This window comes from Bubalus kerabau, chromosome 6, assembly GCF_029407905.1.
Source record: "Bubalus kerabau isolate K-KA32 ecotype Philippines breed swamp buffalo chromosome 6, PCC_UOA_SB_1v2, whole genome shotgun sequence".
NCBI classification, from domain to species: Eukaryota; Metazoa; Chordata; class Mammalia; order Artiodactyla; family Bovidae; genus Bubalus; species Bubalus kerabau.
The window spans coordinates 47,225,474-47,247,363 of NC_073629.1; the positions used below are offsets into that span (position 1 = coordinate 47,225,474).

Here is a 21,890-nt window from a genome sequence, read left to right on the forward strand (position 1 = left end):
AACTACAGGTACAAAATTGATAACTAATACCAAAAAGCAAAAATTAAAAATCTAGAGTACAGTTTGGAATTTCAAAAATACAATGTTAAAAAAAAAAGAAGAAGAAAAATAAAGAGAGAAAACAAACAAACCAACAAAAACAATGTCACAAAAATTATAAAGAAAATACAGGTACAAAATTGATATCAAATACCAAAAAGCATAAATTAAAAATCTTGAGTAGAGTTTGGAATTGCAGATATACAATGTTATATAAAAGAAGAAGAGAAAGAAACAGAGAAAAAAAAAGTCACAGAAATTAAAAAAAAAACTATAGGTACAAAATTGATAACATATACCAAAAGGCTAAAATTAAAAATCTAGAGTAGAGTTTGGAATTTCAAAAATACAATGTTAAAGAAAAGAAGAAAAAGAAAAAAAAACAAAACACAGTCAAAAAATTATAAAATATATATATGAAGTTTGCTGAAGAAAAAAAAAAGGGTCTTTTTTTTTTTTGCAAAGTAATAGGTTATAAAAGTGAAAATTAAAGGACAATAGAGGACTTAAAATTTAAAAAAAAATTAAAAAAAAGAAAGATTGATCGTAAAAATAGTAAAAATATATCTAGGTCTTTCTCTGGTTTTGTTGTGAGTATTGTGGGTTCAGTTCATTTTTGGCTAGTTCCTTGGTCCGACTTATATTTCTCAAGATCTGTAGGCCCCTTCCTATGTAGTCTGTAGTAACCACAGGGTTTTAATCTATGGCCTGTAGCTTCCAAGGCGTTTCCCTCTGTTATAGCTTCTTCTGTTTGCTGGTCTCTTCAGTGTCTGGTTTCTGCCCTGACACAAAGGGGACGGTGGAGGACGCTTTTTTTTTTTTTTTTTTTTTAGGCTGACTTGTTCAGCCGCGCTGTGGGGAGGGAGGGAGGGATGCTGCAAACAAATAACACTGGCGTGCGCTCGCAGTGCCTCAGCCACCCTGGGTCTGCCCCCGCTAACGGCGCGTGTAGCCTCCCTGCCCACACTGCTCGGGCTCTAGGTTGTTCCACCGGGAACAATCAGAGGCCGGCCCTGGGCTGAGCTCCCAGGTCCAAGCCGCTCAGGTTCAGGCACTCGGGTATTCCTCAGAGGCGCAGACTCGGTTGGGCCTGTGTTTTGTGCTCTTCCCAGATCCGAGCAGCTCAGATGATGAGGTGTTTGGCGGGCGCCAATGCTGCGACTTATCGCCTCCCCGCCACTCGGTTATCTGGGTGTAAAACCGGCGCACCTTCTCAGGCAGATGTTGACCGTCCAGACCCCCAAGAAGTTTTAGTCAGCAAAGAAGCCTGCTTACAGTTTTATAGATAGTGTCTCTCTGGGGCTGCAATTGCCCCCTTCCGGCTCTGGCTGCCTGTCACCAGAGGGGGAAGGTCTGCAGCTGGCTATCTCTGTTCAGTCCTTTGTTCCGTGCGCGGGCCTGGCGGTGTCTTAGGTTAGGGCTGGCTTTTTGCGTGGTAGATATCCCACAGTCTGGTTTGCTAGCCCCAATTATTTCGCTCAGATAGCGCTCAGGGTATTCAGGCCAGATTCTTACTCTAAGCGATGCAGCCCGCGCCGCGCCTCCCTGCCCAGCCCCCGCTTGCTAATGGCGTGTGCAGGCATCTGCGCTGCTTCTCCGCTGGGGGAGTTACCGTAGGGCTCGCAATCTGCGATGTTTAATTGTTTATTTATTTTTTTCTCCCTGTTGTGTTGCCCTCTGTGCTTCCAAAGCTCGGCACAGATTCGGCAGTGAGAAGGTTTCCTGGTGTTTGGAAACTTCTCTCTTTTTAAGACTCCCTTCCTGGGATGGAACTCCGTCCCTCCCTCTTTTGTCTCTTTTTTTTTCTTTTATATTTTTTCCTACCTCCTTTCGAAGAGTTGGGTTGCTTTTCTGGGTGCCTGATGTCCTCTGCCGGCATTCAGAAGTTGTTTTGTGGAATTTACTCGACGTTTAAATGCTCTTTTGATGAATTTGTGGGGGAGAAAGTGTTCTCCCTGTCCTACTCCTCCGCCATCTTGGCTCCTCCTCAAAGCTTTGATTTTAAACAAACGTCCACATTTTCCACTGCATAGAATAATAATTCATTTTCTTTGATACTCTTTCCAAAATAATTTAAAATAGTTGTCATTCTTGTATCATTTTTCAGATTAAAAGATATATATAATTTTCTTAAGAACTATGATTAAAGAGAGGTGATTTCTTTTTAATTGGGGAATACTTGCTTTACCATGTTGTGTTGGTTTCTGCTGTACAACACTGTGACTCAGCTATAAGTATATATATATGCCCTCCCTCTTGAGCCTCCTCTCCATCCCCTGATCCTACCCCTTAGGTCACCACAGAGCACTGAGCTTAGCTCACTCTGCTACATAGCATCTTCCCACTAGCTATCTATTTTACACATGGTAGTGTATATATAGGCTTCCCAGATGTTCAGTGGTAAAGAATCCACTTGCCAAATGCAGGAGACACAGGAGATGTGGGTTCAGTCCCTAGCTTGACAAGATGCCCTGGAGTAGACACAGCCATCTGCTCCAGTATTAATGTCTGGAAAATTCCATGGGCAAAAGATCTTGGCAGACTATGGTTGAGGGGGTCACAAAGAGTTGGACATGACTGAGTGGATGTGCATGAGCACAAATGTATGTATGCCAAAGCTGCCCTCTCAGTTCATCCCACCCTCTCCTCCCCCACTGTGCCCACATGTCCGTTCTCTATGTCTGCATCTCTGCTTCTGCCCTGCAAATAGTTTCATCAGTTACTGTTTTCCTAGGGTCCATATGTATGCATTAATATACATTCTTTTTCTTTCTCTTTCTGACTTGCTTCACTCTGTGTGATATACTCGAGGTTCATCACATCACTGCAAATGACTCAATTTAACACCATGTGTTAATAAACTTTAGAGGCTCCAAAGACTTTGTTTTATCTAGTTTCACATTAAAAAAATGGTGTTGTAATAAATGACGAGAACAATTCTCCAATAAAGTGCAAAATGGTATTTGATATATGCAGAATGTGAATTTGCTTCCTATAATAACATTTCTTAGAAATATGCATTGTTTCTTTGGAATAAACCTTATAAGCTGGATTCCTGTCTAGGGAGTTTCCTGTTTAATCATGTTTTGAATATTTACTGATTATTTCAGTCAAGTAATGCTCTACCCCAGTGAAACAACCATTTTGACTGGGTTGTTTATTAGATTGAAAAACTTATTTTCTATCACATATTGTCTTTTACAGCCATAGAAGAACCTCATCCATTTACTGACTTAAAATAGTATCAGAAAATATTAAACATATCCAGATTCTTTGACTATGATGATTTTGTATTTAAAGAAGTAGTCAAGATTCCTTAAGAAGCTAGGAATAAAACTACCATGTGGCCCAACAATCCCAATACTGGGCAACTACCCTGAGAAAACCATAATTGAAAGAGACATGTGTACCCCAATGTTTGTTGCAGCACTTTTTACAATAGCTAGGATATGGAAGCAACCTAGATGTCCATTGACAGATGAATGGCTACAGAAATTGTGGTACATCAATACAATAGAATATTACTCAGCTATAAAAAAAATAACACATTTGAGTTGGTTCTAATAGGTGGATGAACATAGACCCATTATACAGAGTGAAGAAGTAAGAAAGCAAAATACAAATGTTGTATATTAATGCATGTGTGTGGAATCAAGATGATATTGATGAACCTATTTGCAGGGTAGCAGTAGAAACACAGAAACAGAGAACAGACTTGTAGACACAGTGGGGGAAGGAGACGGTGGGAAAAATTGAAAGGATAGCATGGAAACATATACATTATCATATGGAAAATAGATAGCAAGTGGGAACTTGCTGTGTGACACAGTGAACTCAGCCCAGTGTTCTGGGACAACCTAGAGGGGTGGAATAGGGTAGGAAATGGGGGGGGGGGGACTTCAGGAGGGAGGGGACATATGTATAGCTGTGGCTGATTCATGTTGATGTTTGGCACAAACCAACATAATACTGTCAATCAAATAGCCAACATCCATTGGATCATCAAAAAAGCGAGAGTTCCAGAAAAACATCTACTTCAGATGTTTATTGACTACGTCAAAGCCTTTGACTGTGTGGATCGCAACAAACTGTGGAAAATTCTTCAAGAGACGGGAATACCAGACCACCTTACCTGCCTCCTGAGAAATCTGTGTGCCTCTTGATGAAAGTGAAAGAGGAGAGTGAAAAAGTTGGCTTAAAACTCAACATTCAGAAAACTAAGGTCATGACATCTGTTCCCATCACTTCATGGCAAATAGACAGGGAAACAATGGAAACAATGAGAGACTTTATTTTGGGGAGCTCCAAAATCACTGCAGATGGTGACAGCAGCCATGAAATTTAAAAAATGCTTGCTCCTTGGAAGAAAAGATATGACAAACCTAGACAGCATATTAAAAAGCAAAGGTCTGTCTAGTCAAAGCTATGGTTTTTCCAGTAGTCATGTATGGATGTGAGAGTTGGACTATAAAGAAAGCTGAGTGCAGAAGAATTAATGCTTTTGAACTGTGGTGTTGGAGAAGACTCTTGAGAGTCCCTTGAACTGCAAGGAGATCCAACCAGTCCATCCTAAAGGAAATCAGTCCTGAATATTCATTGGAAGGACTGATGCTGAAGCTGAAACTCCAATACTTTGGCCACCTGATGAGAAGAACTAACTCATTGGAAAAGACCCTGATGCTGGGAAAGGTTGAAGGTGGGAGGAGAAGGGGACGACAGAGGATGAAATGGTTGGATGGCATCACTGACGCAATGGACATAAGTTTGAGTAAGCTCTGGGAGTTGGTGATGAACAGGGAAGCCTGGCTTGCTGCAGTCCATGGGGTAAAAAAGAGTCAGACACGATTGAGCGACTGAACTGAACACAATATTGTGAAGCAATTATCCTCCAATAAAAAATGATTTTTAAAAATTACTCAAATATTTTTGTGAATCTCATATTTAAAAAAAAATATTTAGTAAATTAACAAATAGCTATTAGGCCCATACAACTAATATTTTAGTTGTAATAAAACTAATATTTTAGCCTAATATTTTGCCATATATTTAATAGATAAAGAAGTGAAAGATGCACTTATTTTAACAAATATTCAAGTATCCATTAGATTTCAGTGATCTCAGGAGCAAGATATACCACATGTGACATAAAGATGAATAAAGCCTAGTAAAAGACTGCATATAGGAAGCAAATATAAAAATATGTATAAGATGAAGCAGAATTTGCTAAACAGATAAGTAACAGATGAGTCAGCATAACAGAGTGCTTACAGACATAGATTTTGAAATTAGGCAGCCCTAGTCTGAATGCCTGCTTTTTCATTTACTTACTCTTATACCTTAGATATTAGGCACTTCATCCTCTATAATATATGTGAAATTTAAGTGAGAAAATGCTTAAAAATTATGGCACTGGCCCAATACATAGTAAGAACTCAAAGTAATCTGTAATCATTAGTTCCACATAATAGATAAAATACTATGAGCCATTGTGGGTGTGTAGGAAGGAAAGGGGTGGGAGACAAAGAAGAGAAAGAAGAAAAGAGAGATCACATCTTTCTTGGTTAGAAAAGAAGGAAAGATTCAGGAAATCTTCTTGGAGTAGTGGTGTGTCAGCTGTCTTTGAAGGATGGACAAGATTTTTCAAAATCAAAATGGGAAGGAAGAGTATTCTGGACAGAAAACCCAAGATAAAATTAGGTACCAGAAGAGCTGATTGATAAGTTCAGTACAGGGCATGTGTCTAGTATAGCTAAAGCACATGGTAAAAGTTTGAAAGTGAGAAATCAGACCAAAAAAGGCATGCCAGTGAAAGTCTTAAATGCTAGACTTAAATGTGAAACTGTATTTAATTCAGTAGATTTTTTTTTTTTATAGTAAGGTAGTGGGAAATTCAGTTTGTGCTATACAGCACAGATTAAGATGACAACACTGGAAAAAAATAAAAAAAAAAAGATGACAACACTGCATAAGATAGGATGGGGAAGGAAGAATATAATAATGAGGCTTACTGTGTAGGCTCTTGCAACTACCTTAGAAGTAATGGGAAATTAATTAATAGTGGTTAAAGACAAAGAATTGATGCTTTTGAACTGTGGTGTTGGAGAAGACTCTTGAGAGTCCCTTGGACTGCATGGAGATCCAACCAGTCCATTCTGAAGGACATCAGCCCTGGGATTTCTTTGGAAGGAATGATGCTAAAGCTGAAACTCCAGTACTTTGGCCACCTCATGCGAAGAGTTGACTCATTGGAAAAGACTCTGATGCTGGGAGGGATTGGGGGCAGGAGGAGAAGGGGACGACAGAGGATGAGATGGCTGGATGGCATCACCGACTCGATGGACGTGAGTTTGAGTGAACTCCGGGAGTTGGTGTTGGACAGGGAGGCCTGGCGTGATGCAGTTCATGGAGTCGCAAAGAGTCGGATATGACTGAGCAACTGAACTGAACTGAACTGAACTGAAAGACTATAGTGGACATGGAAAGAATATTCAAAAGATTTTGCAAATCCAGAACTCAAAAGACTTGGCAACCAATGAGATATTGGAGTAGGGAGAAGTGGGAGTAAAATACAACTCTGAAATTTCAAGCCTCAGTGATTGAAGAAATCCTAATAGTGTTTCTATGACTAAAGAAATCAGAAGAAAGATCCAATTTTGTGATGTTGATGAAAAGTTCAGTGAGTGGTGAATTTGTTGTACCAAATTCTAGGAATGGTGCTCATCATGCCACTGATGAAGATCTTAAGTTTGTGAGAGAAACTCTGGATAGAGATATTGATTTGGACCCCAGGCAGCCCCCTATAAACAGACAGCGAGATTGTTGAAGTTATATCTTCAACACCCTGAAAAGAAAATAGTAAAAGACAGTAAGTTTCTGATCTTATTCCTTGAGAGCTACACCAATAAACAGTATATAATAATGTAAGCTTTGTTTCAGTTTGAAAGCTCAAAGTCATGAGCATATTGTCATTTAGAGTGGAAACAGGAAAAAAATAAAAGTTAAAAAGGGTAAACCAAGGTCATAAAAAGAAGAGCAGGAAATAAAATACCAAAGAGAATATCAGAAGATGGCTTTAATAAGAGTGAAACCTCCTTGAACATGGGCCTTGAATTCAAACAAAAGATTGTCTTGTTAAAATTAAAAACAGAAGCAGAAAATCTTGACAGCATACTAATTTGACAAACATTGTTACATTCTCTTGTTTTGTTTTATGAAACAAAGTGTTTCTTATTGTTGATGAAACATCCTCTGTGCTTCACATATTAAGCACACTCCCAATTAATATGAAGAACAAAGATGTGTAACGGCATGAAGAATCTTTAACGGTGAATGAAGAAAATCCGAGTTCTTTAATAGTAAAAGAGCATCTTATTTAGCTACTAGATTAACCTAATTAATTAACATAAATTAGAATTTTTAAATAATGAAATAACTTCAAAACATGACAGGTGGGTATGCTATCAAAGCATTTTTTTAAATGAAAATCTAGACTTCAAACGCAGTGCTATAAATGCATAGTGTTCACATTTTTATTCTCATTCCTAGCAATCTTAATGTTTTCTAGTATCAATGCATTTCCCTTTGTTGCTCCTTATTACTTGGATCATTCAGAGTCCAAAACAGATGAAAAGGAAGCCACAACCATTGAAAATGTGTCATTTCTCCTGCCCACAGAAACATTGATTTAGATCATTTGTGGATAACCTGTTGAATGCAATGAGTTAAGTCTTGTGTTTCTAAGCTAGATATAGAAAGAGCGTCCATCTTTCAGGAGACAGAAATATGTAAGCTACAATTATAAAAAGTATATCCATGAGAGCTACAATATCTAAAATCTTCTAAGTTAGATAATGCAACATTCTATAAAAACAGGGAGATTTGGACCGATATTAGTCATAACACGGTAATGTTTTAAAATGAGCCCCGTAAGTAATCCGGCGCCTATCTTTTAGGATGTGATTGGAAAAGCTCTGCAGTACCTTGGAACATATGGTGAACTGAGCAACACAGAGCAGGTTGTGGCTGTGATCGATGAAGAGATGTGTATCAACTGTGGCAAATGCTACATGACCTGTAATGACTCTGGCTACCAGGTAAGAATCATGCTGTAATTAGGGTGCTGTGAGGCATGTTTCTTCTGGCTTTTGTAGCAGAAAGCATCTTTTGTTGTGAAGTATGGGATTCAGACCAGACATGCCAAATGTCACTTCTCAGCAGTGACATAGCATTCCATCCTCTCACATTCATAGCACAGTGGTGATTTTCCTTTATCATTGGAGTAACAATTGCTTTGCAATGTCAGGTTAATTTTTGTTCTACAACAAAGTGAATCAGTTTATATGTACATATATCCCCTCCCTCATGGACCTTGCTCACACCTCCCCTATCTCACCCATCTAGATCATGAGAGAACACTGAACTGAACTCCCTGAGCTATAGAGTAGGCTCCCACTAACTCTCTGTTTGACACAGGGTAGTATAGATATGTCAATCCCAGTCTCCCAATTCATCCCACCTCCTCTTTCCCCTCACCCCATGTCCACACCTCTGTTTTCTACATCTGCATCTCTATTCATGCCATGCCAACAGGTTCATCCATACCATTTTTCTAGTGATTTTTTTTTAAAAGCAAGCTAATAATTCATATGAACAATGCCACCATTCAATGCACAGTATTGTTTTAGTGTCGTTTCATCACTCATAAAATTGGAAGGAAAAATTCAAACAAATATTCACACAATTATGGCCATAAGGAAGCATCATACCTTAAAGGAGAAAAAAGGGAAAAGAACTAGCACTTATTTCCATGATCTTGAAGAACTGGCTTCCTTCTGTGCTCTTCCATTCAGTCCTGATTGGGCTTTTACTACAGTTAGAAAGAAAAAGCGTTTTGCCACCAACTAGCTGTGCTGGTTGGGACCTGAAATCCTTCTGTAGCTGGAAAAGCTGAGCAAGTTGTGTTCCTACCGCATAAAGTGAGCCAGAGCTTCTTCCCAGTCGCTGAGCACTCAGCTGAGAGTCTGCCATGGAACAATAAAGAAAAAAGTGGGTATCAGCTGTCTTCAGGTTAAGAACTACAGAATAATATTGTTTTCATTAAATATTTCACACTTTAAAGAAGTATAATAAAGTAAAAATAAGATCCCTTTAAGATTTAATGAATTTTCAAGATAGATAAAATGGCCCATTTTTAAAAAAAACTATATTTCATTTACCTTATTTAGCTTGGACAAAGATGCTATTTGTTTGTGATATGATTTTATGTATTCTTCTGACCACCTAATGGAAGTATGACAGACATAAGTTTAAATTTTAAAAAACCTCTTTCTCCTCAGTTTAACACTGTTCCATACCCAATTTTTACCCATTGTATTTACTCATCTTTTTCTACACCTGAGAAGAATCTCTAGCAGTTATTTTGAAAATACTAATCATATCATATTCATTTTCATTTCATCTTTCCTCTCATTAACCAAACAGAGATAAGTCAGGAAGTTCTAACACTAAAATCACAGCACCAGGGTTCTAACATCTTAAATCTTAGAGGTTATGACTCCCACCTTGGAATTGTAGCCTTGGCAAAACTTCAACAAAAATAATCTTATTAGTGAGGGGGGAGATTGCAGTTATGCATTCAAAAAGATTTTTAAAAGCCTTCCTTTGGCTCTTCTGTCTCTCAAAGATAAAAAATAGAAAATCAAAATCTTCAAATAAATGTGAAGTTTTACATGTTTGCAAAATTTCAAAGTGTAAGATTTCTAAGATGTAAGTATTATTTTATTTTCATCAGTTTTTTCTTGAATTTCTATTTATAATAGAGTACATAAGGAAGAGAATAGCTTTTATCCATTTAAACAGTCATCTGAGATGTTGTTTTACAAAACATGGCAGCAATTTGGTTAGACCACATTTCTTAATGGTTTGTCATAGCTACAGTACTTGTTCAGATATATGGTTGTTTCCTTAAAGCTCAGAATTTTTTAAAAATATTAAGCACTCTGACATAATTTACTCTAATGAGACCATTCTAATTTGTTATGTTCATAAAAGAGAAAAAAAATTAAGTTGCAAGGAACCTTATTTGAGGGATGGAAATTCATAAACATAACAAATACTTTAATTGGATTTTATAACATGTTGTATATGACACAGGAAAAAAAATCAGAACTCAGTAATTATTTGAAAATGTAAGATTTGCAGACCTGACCTCCAGGAGTATCTGGGGCAAGGTGGGGGCTTACTGACCCTCGTAATTTTTCTCAGCCCCCTCACTCATCCCTCCAAATTAGCACGCGGTCTGAGTAAAAACATTGACTTGTTCTACGAGAGAGACTTCTCGACAAGTCCTCAAGCCCTCTCTGCCCCCGTGTAGCTGCCCTGAAGTGTTTCCTAGATGGAAATTCTTGTCTGTTGTTTCCATTGTTGAAATATCTCTTTAACAGGCAAATAGTTATCATGACTTTAAATGAAAATCTCAATTGTAAATTTCACACTAGGTATTTTCATTGCATGTTACAGATTGTTGTTGTTCAATTGCTACACCATATTATAAATTAAATCATGTTAAAAGGAAGGAAAGATGAGAGAGAAGGAGGGAGACAGGAATAAATTATTGAGTTTCTCAAAATCCTGAGAGGTTTGAGAACTGAAAGCTTTATCCTGGTCCTCCAAGCAGAAGAGTGCCGGGCCAGGACCAGAAGCCAGATGTCCAGGCTCCCGTCTTTCAGTGCTTTTCCCCTTGGTGGTGGAAGAGTGCCTAGAATCAGCTTGGAAACCCTCAAACCTGAAAGCTGGCTCTTAAGCAAATTTTTTTTTTTCTATTGCCTTTCTGTAAGCACTATAGCCATAATATGAAACCCAAACAAGTGCATTCATTGCCTCATCTGACAGTGACATTCTCCACTGTCGAGAACCAGGAGTGTGAAAAGGACAAGGTGTGGAAGCGCCCTGCCCGCCTCAGGTAGCTGACCCACCAGGTCATGGTCAGACCGGCAGGACCCACACTCTGCTCACAACGCAGGAAACTAGAGAGTTACTATGTTATGAAATATTTTCCTCACACAAAGAAAGAAAAATACCTCTAAGGAATTTTAAACATCGTGTTTCTAATTTAAAAGGATTTTTTTTTTCCTGTCTTTTTCTCCCCCCTCTTCTCTAGCAGCTCAACTGTTGCTATAGCTGCACCACAGTCTGGGCGTAGCTGTCTCCAAGTGCAGCTCTCCTGCAGTGGAGAAAAACGTTGATGCTAAAATAGGGGCGTTCTTGCCCTTTGTGGGCAGTGACAGCAAGACTCTTTATTTCTGTTTGCAGGCTATCCAGTTTGATCCTGAAACCCACCTGCCCACCGTTACTGACACTTGTACAGGCTGTACCCTGTGTCTCTCCGTCTGCCCTATTATCGACTGCATCAAAATGGTTTCCAGGACAACACCTTATGAACCAAAGAGAGGCTTGCCCTTGGCTGTGAATCCTGTGTGTTAAGGTGATTTGTGAAACAGTTACAGTGAACTTCGAGGTCACCTACTTATGCTGATCTTTTCAATAGTGATCATTATGCTCAGCTTTTTCTAAATTCAAACATATAATTTCTAAATGTAAAAAAAAGATTATTTCTAAAGAAATTTCTAAATTTTAAAAATGTCTGCTTCCAGTGATCATTCAATTAATGGTCATAAAATAGAATAATTCTTTTCTGAGCAGAATTGTTCAATATTACTATGGAGCAGTTAATTGGATGTTCACCATCAGTTGTCCATTATGAAAAAATTAACTTTTTTGTAGCAATTAATGCTACACTTTTCAAATTGCCCTATGCTGAGTTCTGTCTTTGATTTCTAATTGTAAGGGAAATTAAGTATTTTAGAACAAAGTACAATTTAACTTACAACAAATGTTTCCAAGGAAACATTTTATAATTAAAAATTACATTTAATTTTAACTCTGTTTATAAGCAAAAGTAATTAGCTCCATAAAGCTCAGATGAAGTCAAATAATTATTTACTGTGGTAGCAAAAGAAAGCCAATGAAGGTTTGGGAAACTTTAGTTAAGTTCTCTTCACTGAAATAACTGGATACTGAAGGCGAGAGTGTTCAGTAACCATTTGTATCAAGCTATGCTATTCACCACTCAGGCCTGAGATGGGTGTCCAAATGCTACCAATGAATCAACATGACATTCCTGTTTAAATATTTAAACTATGTTCCTAACAAAGTAAGACATTAGGATGGAACTCTGGTTAAAGCCACTCTTCTGCTAAGCACAGATCAGTTCTATCTGCTTCTAATATAGTCACTTTCATGATCCCAGCAATTAATGTTTGAACACAGCACAGATTATACAGAAGTGGGGTCATGTGCTTCATTATTCAAGAATGAGAAATACAGTATGGGTAATATATATTATATGGGTGATACCACTTTACCAACTCTTTACTTTAGTGTTCATGTTGAATTTCAAGAGTAATTAAAAAAGAAATGGTATTTTCTGTTACTGCCAAATAATATTTTTATATTCCTCTATTTTTAAAATCAGCAAATAGCATCTTATAAACTTGTTTATCTCTTCTTTGTGGCATATTTTAATATGAATCCATAAGTAGTAAATCTTCATGTAATCATCCATAGCACCTTTCTATGACAAATGCAAGATCAAGAGAAAAATAAATGTTTGATTATGCACTTTTAGAAATGCACATTTACCACAAAATCTGTATGATCAAATAATATTAAATAAAATTTTATAAAGCATTTTAAACAACATGGTCATTTGCTATCTTTTCTGCAAATACAATCTCATGTCAACCATTTAGATTCTGAGGTAGAGTAGTTTGGGGTTAACTCTGTTGTAAATTCCATTCACATATACATATAATTCCATTCATATATACATATAATAAAGTTCAGTTCAGTTCAGTCACTCAGTCATGTCCGACTCTTTGCGACCCCATGAATTGCAGCACACCAGGCCTCCCTGTCCATCACCAACCAGTTCAGATCTAATGAAGATGTCCTTGAGACTTCTTCCCACTCCTCCATGCTGATTGATCACCCCTTCTGTACAGATGATGCTAACTTCTATACCTCCAAGTTGGACTTCTATCCATGTATCTGACCACTTGCTGTATTTAAGCATTTCAAACTCAATTTCAAAAGTCAAAATAGTTACTTCTCCACTTTTTTTCTTCCCTGTTTTCATCCAGTCCTTTACCATGTCCAACAATTTTACTCCTAAAACATTCCCCAAGGCTTTCCCCAGCTTTAAATTGTAGAAACTGCCATAGTTCATTCCTCTAACATGTATTGTCCAGCTCTTGTAATAACTTCCTAACAGGTCATCTGATATCCGTGCTGACATCCCTGCTCACTTTTTCGGGTGTTATGCTACATTACTGGCCAACATGATTGTCCCATCATATTTCTCCACCATTATAAAAACCTCCAGATCCTTTCATGTGTTAAATTAAATGCGGTCTCATTGTAGCTTAGTTGGTATAGAATCTGTCTGCAATGCAGGAGATCCAGTTTCGATTCCTGGGTCAAGAAAATCCACTGGAAAAGGGATCGGCTACCCACTCCAGTATTCTTGGGCTTTCCTTGTGGCTCAGCTGGTAAAGAATCTGCATGCAACGCGGGAGACCTGGGTTCGATCCCTCGGTTGGGAAGACCCCCTGGAGAAGGAAATGGCAACCCACTCCAGCGTTCTTGCCTCGAGAACCTCATGTACAGAGGAGCCTGGCAGGGCACAGTCCATGGGGTCGCAAGAGTCAGAAATGACTTGGCGACTAAACCACCACCATTAAAATGGAATACAATACTCTCCTGCTAAGACCCCTCCACTACTATTCCAAACATATGTCCCTTACATAATTGAGCTTTAGCCAAAGTTGGAAGATAACTACAGTCTCTGGAGTTTGATATCTGCCTGTCACTTAATTGCTTGTTACCTCAGACAACCAACTTCAACTGTCTAATCTTTAAAACTGGCATTAAAACAGTTTCTAATTCCCAAGGTTATTGTGAGGATAAAAAAATAATAATAATACAGGTTAATTAAACAACTCACTGAATAAGCAATTATTTTTACTTACCTAAAAGCATCCTATAATGAAACAATTTAGAAAATAAAGATATGTTTTGAATACAAATCATCTTCTGTCTCTTCTCTTATGTGTTGTTATTTTGAAATTGAAATGTTTATACTAGAACAAGTTGTAAATCTTACTGGTTCCCTTGTCAATAATGAGTTCATCAAATTTTTAACATCTGTTCACCTAAAAATATGTTTATACTAGAGCTCATATAATCAGTTTATACTTTATAATCTATACATAATTTCAATAATAAAATGACACTCAGTTACTAAGATCTTCTTAATGTTGTCTGAGGATACATCAGAGGTCTGTCTTATATTATTCATTTGAGAGCCTATCATCAATGGCACCCCACTCCAGTACTCTTGCCTGGAAAATCCCATGAACAGAGGAGCCTGGTAGGCTGCAGTCCATGGGGTCGCTAAGAGTTGGACACAACCAAGCAACTTCACCTTCACTTTTCACTTTCATGCATTGGAGAAGGAAATGGCAACCCACTCCAGTGTTCTTGCCTGGAGAATCCCAGGGACGAGGGAGCCTGCTGGGCTGCCGTCTATGGGGTCGCACAGAGTCAGACACGACTGAAGTGACTTAGCAGCATTGCAATAAAATAACTTAAAAATTCTTGTTGACTTGTACATTAACAAAAAAGTCACCTGTAAATATTGTTTACATCCCCTTCATGGATCACAGCTTTATCATGGTGACTGCTACTGCTGCTGCTAAGTCGCTTCAGTCGTGTCCGATTCTGTGCGACCCCAGAGACGTCTGGCAGCCCACCAGGCTCCCCCGTCCCTGGGATTCTCCAGGCAAGAACACTGGACTGGGTTGCCATTTCCTTCTCCAATGCAGGAAAGTGAAAAGTGAAAGTGAAGTCGCTCAGTCGTGTCCGACTCTCAGCGACCCCATGGACTGCAGCCTACCAGGCTCCTCCATCCATGGGATTTTCCAGGCAAGAGTACTGGAGTGGGAGCCATGCCATGTAGAGCCACCCCGATGGATGGGTCATAGTGAAGAATTCTGACAAAATGTGAGGAGGAAATGGAGAAGGAAATGGCAACTCATGCTAATATTCTTGCCTAGAGAATCCAAAGAACAGCATGAAAAAGCAAAAAGATATGACACTGGAAGATGAGCCCCCTAGTTCAGAAGGTGTCCAATATGCTACAGGGAAGAGCAGAGAGCAATTACGAATAGCTCCAGAAAGAATGAAGTGGCTAGACCTAATCGGAAGCAGTGCTCAGTTGTGGATGTATCTAGTGGTTAAAGTAAATTCCAATGCTGTAAAGAAAAATATTGCATAGGAACCTGTAATGTTAGGTCCATGAATCAAGGTAAATTGGACATAGTCAAGCAGGAGATGGCAAGATTGACCTTTGACATGGTAGGAATCAGTGAACTAAAATGGACATGGATGAGAATGGGTGAATTTAATTCAGATGATCATTATATTTACTACTGTGGGCAAGAATCCCTTAGAAGAAGTGGAGTAGCCCTCATAGTCAACAAAAGAATCCAAAATGTGTTTCCAAGGCAAACCATTCAACATCACAGGAATCCAAGTCTATGCCCTAAACACTAATGCCAAAGAAGCTGATCAGTTCTATGAAGTCCTACAAAACCTGCTAGAACTAACACCGAAAAAAGATGTTCTTTTCATCATAGGAAATTGGAATGCAAAAGTAGAAAGTAGACTAAACAATTCTTTATATGCCACACATTTAATGCAGAAGAAGTTCTTTTACCATTGTTTCAAAACTCTATCAACCAAACAATAGCAACAAACCAAAATTGAAATGTAACTAAAATGTATCATTTAAGCATATAGTAATCTAATCAGACTAGAGGTTATTAGCCCCATTTCATAGATGAAAAACCAAGGCTCAAAGAGTTAATGAAATTTACCTAAGACCATACATTGAAGAGGGCAAAGTCCATATTTAAATCCAATACTGAGCTTCTCTCACTACACAGCCTATGGTCCTTGTTCCCCATCTTCATTCGCACCTCTCAAATCTTCCTACGAGTATGAAAAACATTTTTCATCTCACACACGTTCAGTTCAGTTCAGTCGCTCAGTCGTGTCTGACTCTTTGCGACCCCATGAAGTACAGCACTCCAGGCCTCCTTGTCCATCACCAACTCCCGGAGTTCACTCAAACTCATGTCCATCACACACGTTATTAGAACCTATACCTGCTGCATGCCAAATGCATGAACTTGGATACTTTAACTATACCACTGAACCTCAATTTCCTCATCTGTAATAAGAAGATGATAGCTTTGCATTTAATACATTAGATATCATTTGTGTTGAACATAGAAATTTATGTTTATGAACATAGAAATTTCAAATACACTTCAAAGAGATAAAAGGCTACTAGCAAAAATCTACATTTGTTAGATTCAAAGTCAGACTGTCTTAGTATTAATTGGTGGAATGACCTTCTAAACATTCATTCATCATCTTAGCAATCGGGAAAAAGACATTCCAAGCAGTTGGAAAATCAAGATTCTCTTAAAAAGAGAGTAAGATGACTAATAAAAATGAAAGAACCCAGTGATGAAACTTAACATATATCAGTTCAGTCGGTTCAGTCACTCAGTCATTTTCTGACTCTGTGACCCCATGGACTGCAGCATGCCAGTCTTCCCTGTCCATCGCCAACTTCCAGAGCCTACTCAAACTCATGTCCATCGAGTCAGTGGTGCCATCCAACCATCTTGTCGTCTGTTGTCCCCTTCTCCTCCTGCCTTCAACCTTTCCCAGGATGAGGGTCTTTCCAATGAGTCAGTGCTTTGCATCAGGTGGCCAAAGTATTGGAGTTTCAGCATCAATACTTCCAATGAATAGTCAGGACTGATTTCCTTTAGGATGGACTGGTTGGATCTCCTTGCAGTCCAAGGAACTCTCAAGAGTCTTCAACATCACAGTTCAAAAGCATCAATTCTTCAGCACGCAGCTTTCTTTATAGTCCAACTCTCACATCCATACATGACTACTGGAAAAACTATAGCTTTGACTAGACAGACCTTGGTTGGTAAAGTAATGTCTCTGCTGTCTAGGTTGATCATTTCTTTCAAGGAGCAAGTGTCTTTTAATTTCATGGCTGCTGTCACCATCTGCAGTGATTTTGGATCTCAAGTAAATAAGTCTCACTGTTTCTATTGTTTCCCCATCTATTTGCCATGAAATTATGGGACCAGATGCCATAATTTTAGTTTTCTGAATGTTGAGCTTTAAGCCAACTTTTTCACTCTCCTCTTTCACTTTCATCAAGAGGCCCTTCAGTTCCTCTTCACTTTCTGCCATAAGGGTGGTGTCATCTGCATATCTGAGGTTATTGATATTTCTCCTGGCAGTCTTGATTCCACCTGGTGCTTCATCCAGCCTAGCATTTCACATGATGTACTCTGCATAGAAGTTAAATAAGCAGGGTGACAATATACAGCCTTGACGTACTCCTTTCCCTATTTGGAACCAGTCTGTTTTTCCATGTCCAGTTCTAACTGTTGCTTCTTGACCTGCATACAGATTTCTCAGGAGGCAGGTCAGGTGGTTTGCTATTCCCATCTCTTTCAGAATTTTCTACAGTTTGTTGTGATCCACACAGTGAAAGGCTTTGGCATAGTCAATAAAGCAAAAGTAGATTTTTTCTGGAACTCTATTGCTTTTTCTATGATCCAACAGATGTTGGCTACTTGATCTCTGGTTCCTCTGCCTTTTCTAAATCCAGCTTGAACATCTAGAAGTTCATGGTTCACATACTGTTGAAGCCTGGCTTGGAGAATTTTGAGCATTACTTTGCTAGTGTGTGAGATGAGTGCAATTGTGTGGTAGTTGAACATTCTTTGGCATATATATGTATATATAATTATCCAATTATCATATTTAGAAATGAAGCTCAGCTGACTTAAATTTCAGATGATGCTTTCTCTTCCAGATCATTTTGCTAAGTGGGTATTATCTATTTTTTTACAATATGAATATTTGCAGATGTTTTATTCACTTTTTGTGGTCTTAAGGTGCCTTTTAATGACTTGAAGAAATTGTGTAATAACCATAGTCTGAAAGGGTTAAGATACAGTCCTTAGAAATGAGCTTATTACCTGGCAGGATCTGGTCTACTTCTGTCCTATGAAGTTAATTCATTAACAGGAAAGCCATTAGACACACTATTATCCACCCAGAGCGGTAACTTCCCCTTTTATCCACAGATGCACAGAATTCAGCAAAATGCATGCAGAGTAAGAATTTGGATGAGATCTTTAATGATCCTGGGAGATTCATGTAGTCTAACTCTTTTATTAATTAATATGATAACATTAATTAATATGGTACCTCTTTCCCTCTTTTATCAAGTAATACAAATTTTCTGCTTAAATTTTTTAAATTACAAATGACATTTTTAAAGTGAGTAGTCCCATTTAGCTTGGAAACTTGCATGGCTAGTTGTCCCTCTAAGTATATTTGCCTTTCATTAACTGATCTACAGCATTTATTAACTGTGATATTATTTATTATTGTCCTCATATTTACTATTCTTCTAATACACATTTAAACTGCCATGCCATTGAAGAAGCCAAGCCATTTTGTCACTGATAAATTCTACAGTACTGAGTTATCTTAATTAATGTATCTGTACAGTTATTTATTTACAGAATTTATGTACCGCTTTTCCATATGTTGTGTTCTGTAAACATCAAGAGGCTTCTGGGTCCCTGCCTTCTCTATTCCACTATCATTAATGAATTCAAATTCATATACAGCTGGCAGTTTTTGAAGATTTTCTCCTCTTCTAGTCAGTCAAGATTGCCCATTAAAATAACAATAAACTTTTCATTTCCTTCCTGCCCCATATCAGTCAGGAAGCTTAATTTTAAGTGACAGAAGACCCAATTCAAACTATTTTAGGTAAAGAATGTTATTGGCTTACACATCTAAAAACACAGAGGTAGTGTTTGTTGGATGCGGAGTTTCAAATAATGGCATTGACAGAACTTAGATTCCCTTCATCTCTCCATTCTGCTTATGTGGCTTTATTGTCAGGTTCCACATATGACCCTTGGAGCCCAAAGTTCACATCATCTTGGTTGTATCACAACAAATAATATCATGTTGTGTGGTAGGCAAAATAATGTCCCCTCCCCAAACAGCTTATGTCCTAATGTCTGGATCCCATGAAGTTATCATGCTACATGGCAAGTGAGTGAGCGACTATCATGCTACATGACATGACTGAGCAACTAACACTAACACACAGCAAGAGGAGAAAATAAGTACTGGATAGAATTAATGTTGTTAATCTACTGACCTTAAAATAGGAAGATTATCCTAGACCATCTGGGTGAGCTGAATGCAATCACAAGAATCCTCAATAAGTGGAAGAAGGAGGCAGAAGAGAAAGAATGTCAGAGTGATGCAATGGAGAAATACTCAACTGGTCACTTAAGGCTTTGAAGGTGGAAGCAGGGTCACAAGGCAAGAAAAGAAAGCACCTCTAGAGGCTGGAAAAAGCAATAAAATGGACTTGCCTCTAGAGAATCTAGAAAGGCAGGAAGCTCAGCCCATCCCTAGTTTTTAACCTATGGAGATACTTTTTGGACTCTGACCTCCAGAACTGTGAGATAATAAATATTCGTGTTGCTTTAAGTAACTTAATTTGTGGTCATTTGTTATAGGAGCAATAAGAGACATATATTCTGCAAGGATCGGGAGCCTTCTGTGGGCTCTGTCTTCTATGCCTCTACTGTTACCAAATTTGGTTGAATGGCTGGACCAAAAAATAAAAATCAGCTACAATCTGTCCCACTTTATTCCTCCCATCCTTTGCCAATTTTTATCAATTCTGCTTCTGAAATAAGAATTGTTTCTGTATCTACTTCTATTCTCATTGCTCTACTTCAGCTCTTTCTCAAGGGATTTAAAAGTGATTTTTAAGGTCCATACTATTTCTGTCTGAAATAAGAATTGTTTCTGTATCTACTTCTATTCTCACTGCTCTACTTCAGCTCTTTATCAAGGGATTTAAAAGTGATTTTTAAGGCCCATACTATTTCTGTGTTTTTAGAATCTAGTACCTAAGATAAAAAAAAAATCTAAAGTAGAAACTCACATGATCTTAGAATTAAAAACTAAACATTGATCTGTGCCCAAGAAATAGCAAATTACACTGATATATGTAGAAGATGAGAGAATAAAATGTAGAGACAAATATTTCCAAAAAGAATTTTAATATGATTTTTGTTTTATGTGCTAATTTTATTTTTTATAAACTTCTTTTATTAAAATGTAACACATGCAGAAAATTTCACAAGTTGTAAGTTTCAGCTTATTGCACAAAGAGAACCATATTCATTTAATCCCCATGCAAGTCAAAAATCTCCCTACATCTCTGAAATCCTCCTTGGGCCTTCTTATTTTCCACCAAAGTAACCATTGCCATGACCTCTAACATCATGCTCGTTTACCTTTGTTTGAACTTTATATAAATGGAACCACACAATATGTTTTGTTTTTTGCCACATGTCGCTACAAGCAGAATCTTAGTTCCCCAACTAGGAATCAAACCTGTACCCCCCATAGTGAAACCTTAACCACTGGACCACCACAGAAGTCTGCCACTATATATACATGTATATATATATAATATATATATATATATTTTTTAATGACTGATGTCTTTCACACGATATTAGCCTTTGGAGAGTCATATATGCTATTGGATGTAATGGTAATTTGATGATTTTTATTGCTGTGTAGTATTCCAGTGCATAAGTCATAATTTCATATCTATATTGTTATTGAAGAAAGTATATGTCATTGGTAGTCTTTCTAACTATTACAAATAATGTTTCCATGAAGATTCATCTTGGTCCATATATGGATGCATTTCATTTGAGAAATAACCATGAATGGGACTGCTTAATCATAGGAATTATGTGTGTTTACTATTATTTGTTTTCTCACATAGTTTCCAAAATGATTATAGCCATTCACACTTCACCAGCAGGAATCAGACTCCTCTTCACCCTTGTTAACATTTTCTATTGGGGCATGGGTATTAGCCATTTTATGGATATATGGTGGTCAATGTTTAATAAGCAGGAAACAAAATTCCTAATCATGAAAGAAAAAGTTGATAATGACAACATTAAAATTAGGAGTTTCTGGGAATCCCTAGTGGTTCAGTGGTTAGGACTCCATGCTTTCACTGCCTAGGGCCTAGGATCAGTTCCTGGTTGGGTAACCATGTTCCCACAACCCATGAGGCATGGCCAAAAATAAAATTTATTTTTAATTCTTAAAAATTGGGAATTTCTTTTCATTAGAAGACCACTAAGAGAACGAACAGGTAAGTCAGAGAGTGAGAAAATGTATTTGCAATACATATAGCTGACAAAGGACTCATGTACGAAACTTAAAACTCCTACAAGTCATTAAGGAAAACAGACTACCAATAGAGAAAATGGGCAAAAGCCATGATAGAGGCCACACAAAAAAAGGATATTCTATCAATTAACAAAATGTATGAAAATGTGTTCAACTCCATTGGTCATCAAGGTATTGAAAGCTAAAGTATAAAGTACAACTCCACTAGATAGGAAAAATCTGAAAGAATTGTTGTTCAGCTACTAAGTAGTGTCCGACTCTGTGATGCCATGGACTGCAGACCACTAGGCTTCCCTGTACGTCACTATCTCCCGGAGTTTGCTCAGATCCATGTCCATTGAGTCAGTGATGCTATCTAACAACTGTAG

The 21,890-nt window shown here is 37.9% G+C and overlaps 1 protein-coding gene and 1 long non-coding RNA gene across 3 annotated transcripts in view; one reads left to right on the plus strand and one right to left on the minus strand.

Annotated features, from left to right (window-relative positions):
- DPYD (dihydropyrimidine dehydrogenase) overlaps positions 1-12,802 on the plus strand; it is a 957,062-nt gene extending 944,260 nt beyond the window's left edge. Inside the window, exons 22-23 of the mRNA XM_055585018.1 lie at positions 7,992-8,132; positions 11,350-12,802. Of these exons, the coding sequence (XP_055440993.1) occupies positions 7,992-8,132; positions 11,350-11,520 (312 nt within the window). The 3' untranslated portion in view covers positions 11,521-12,802. The remainder of the gene's footprint in view (positions 1-7,991; positions 8,133-11,349) is intronic.
- Positions 1-21,890, minus strand: part of LOC129655087 (uncharacterized) — a 71,903-nt gene that overhangs the window by 22,014 nt on the left and 27,999 nt on the right. Inside the window, exons 6-7 of one of the 2 annotated variants that reach the window (XR_008715751.1) lie at positions 9,255-9,318; positions 8,805-9,059 (exon numbers count right to left, since the gene is read on the minus strand). This is a non-coding gene — a long non-coding RNA (uncharacterized LOC129655087). The remainder of the gene's footprint in view (positions 1-8,804; positions 9,060-9,254; positions 9,319-21,890) is intronic. The other variant, XR_008715752.1, reaches the window with a different exon arrangement.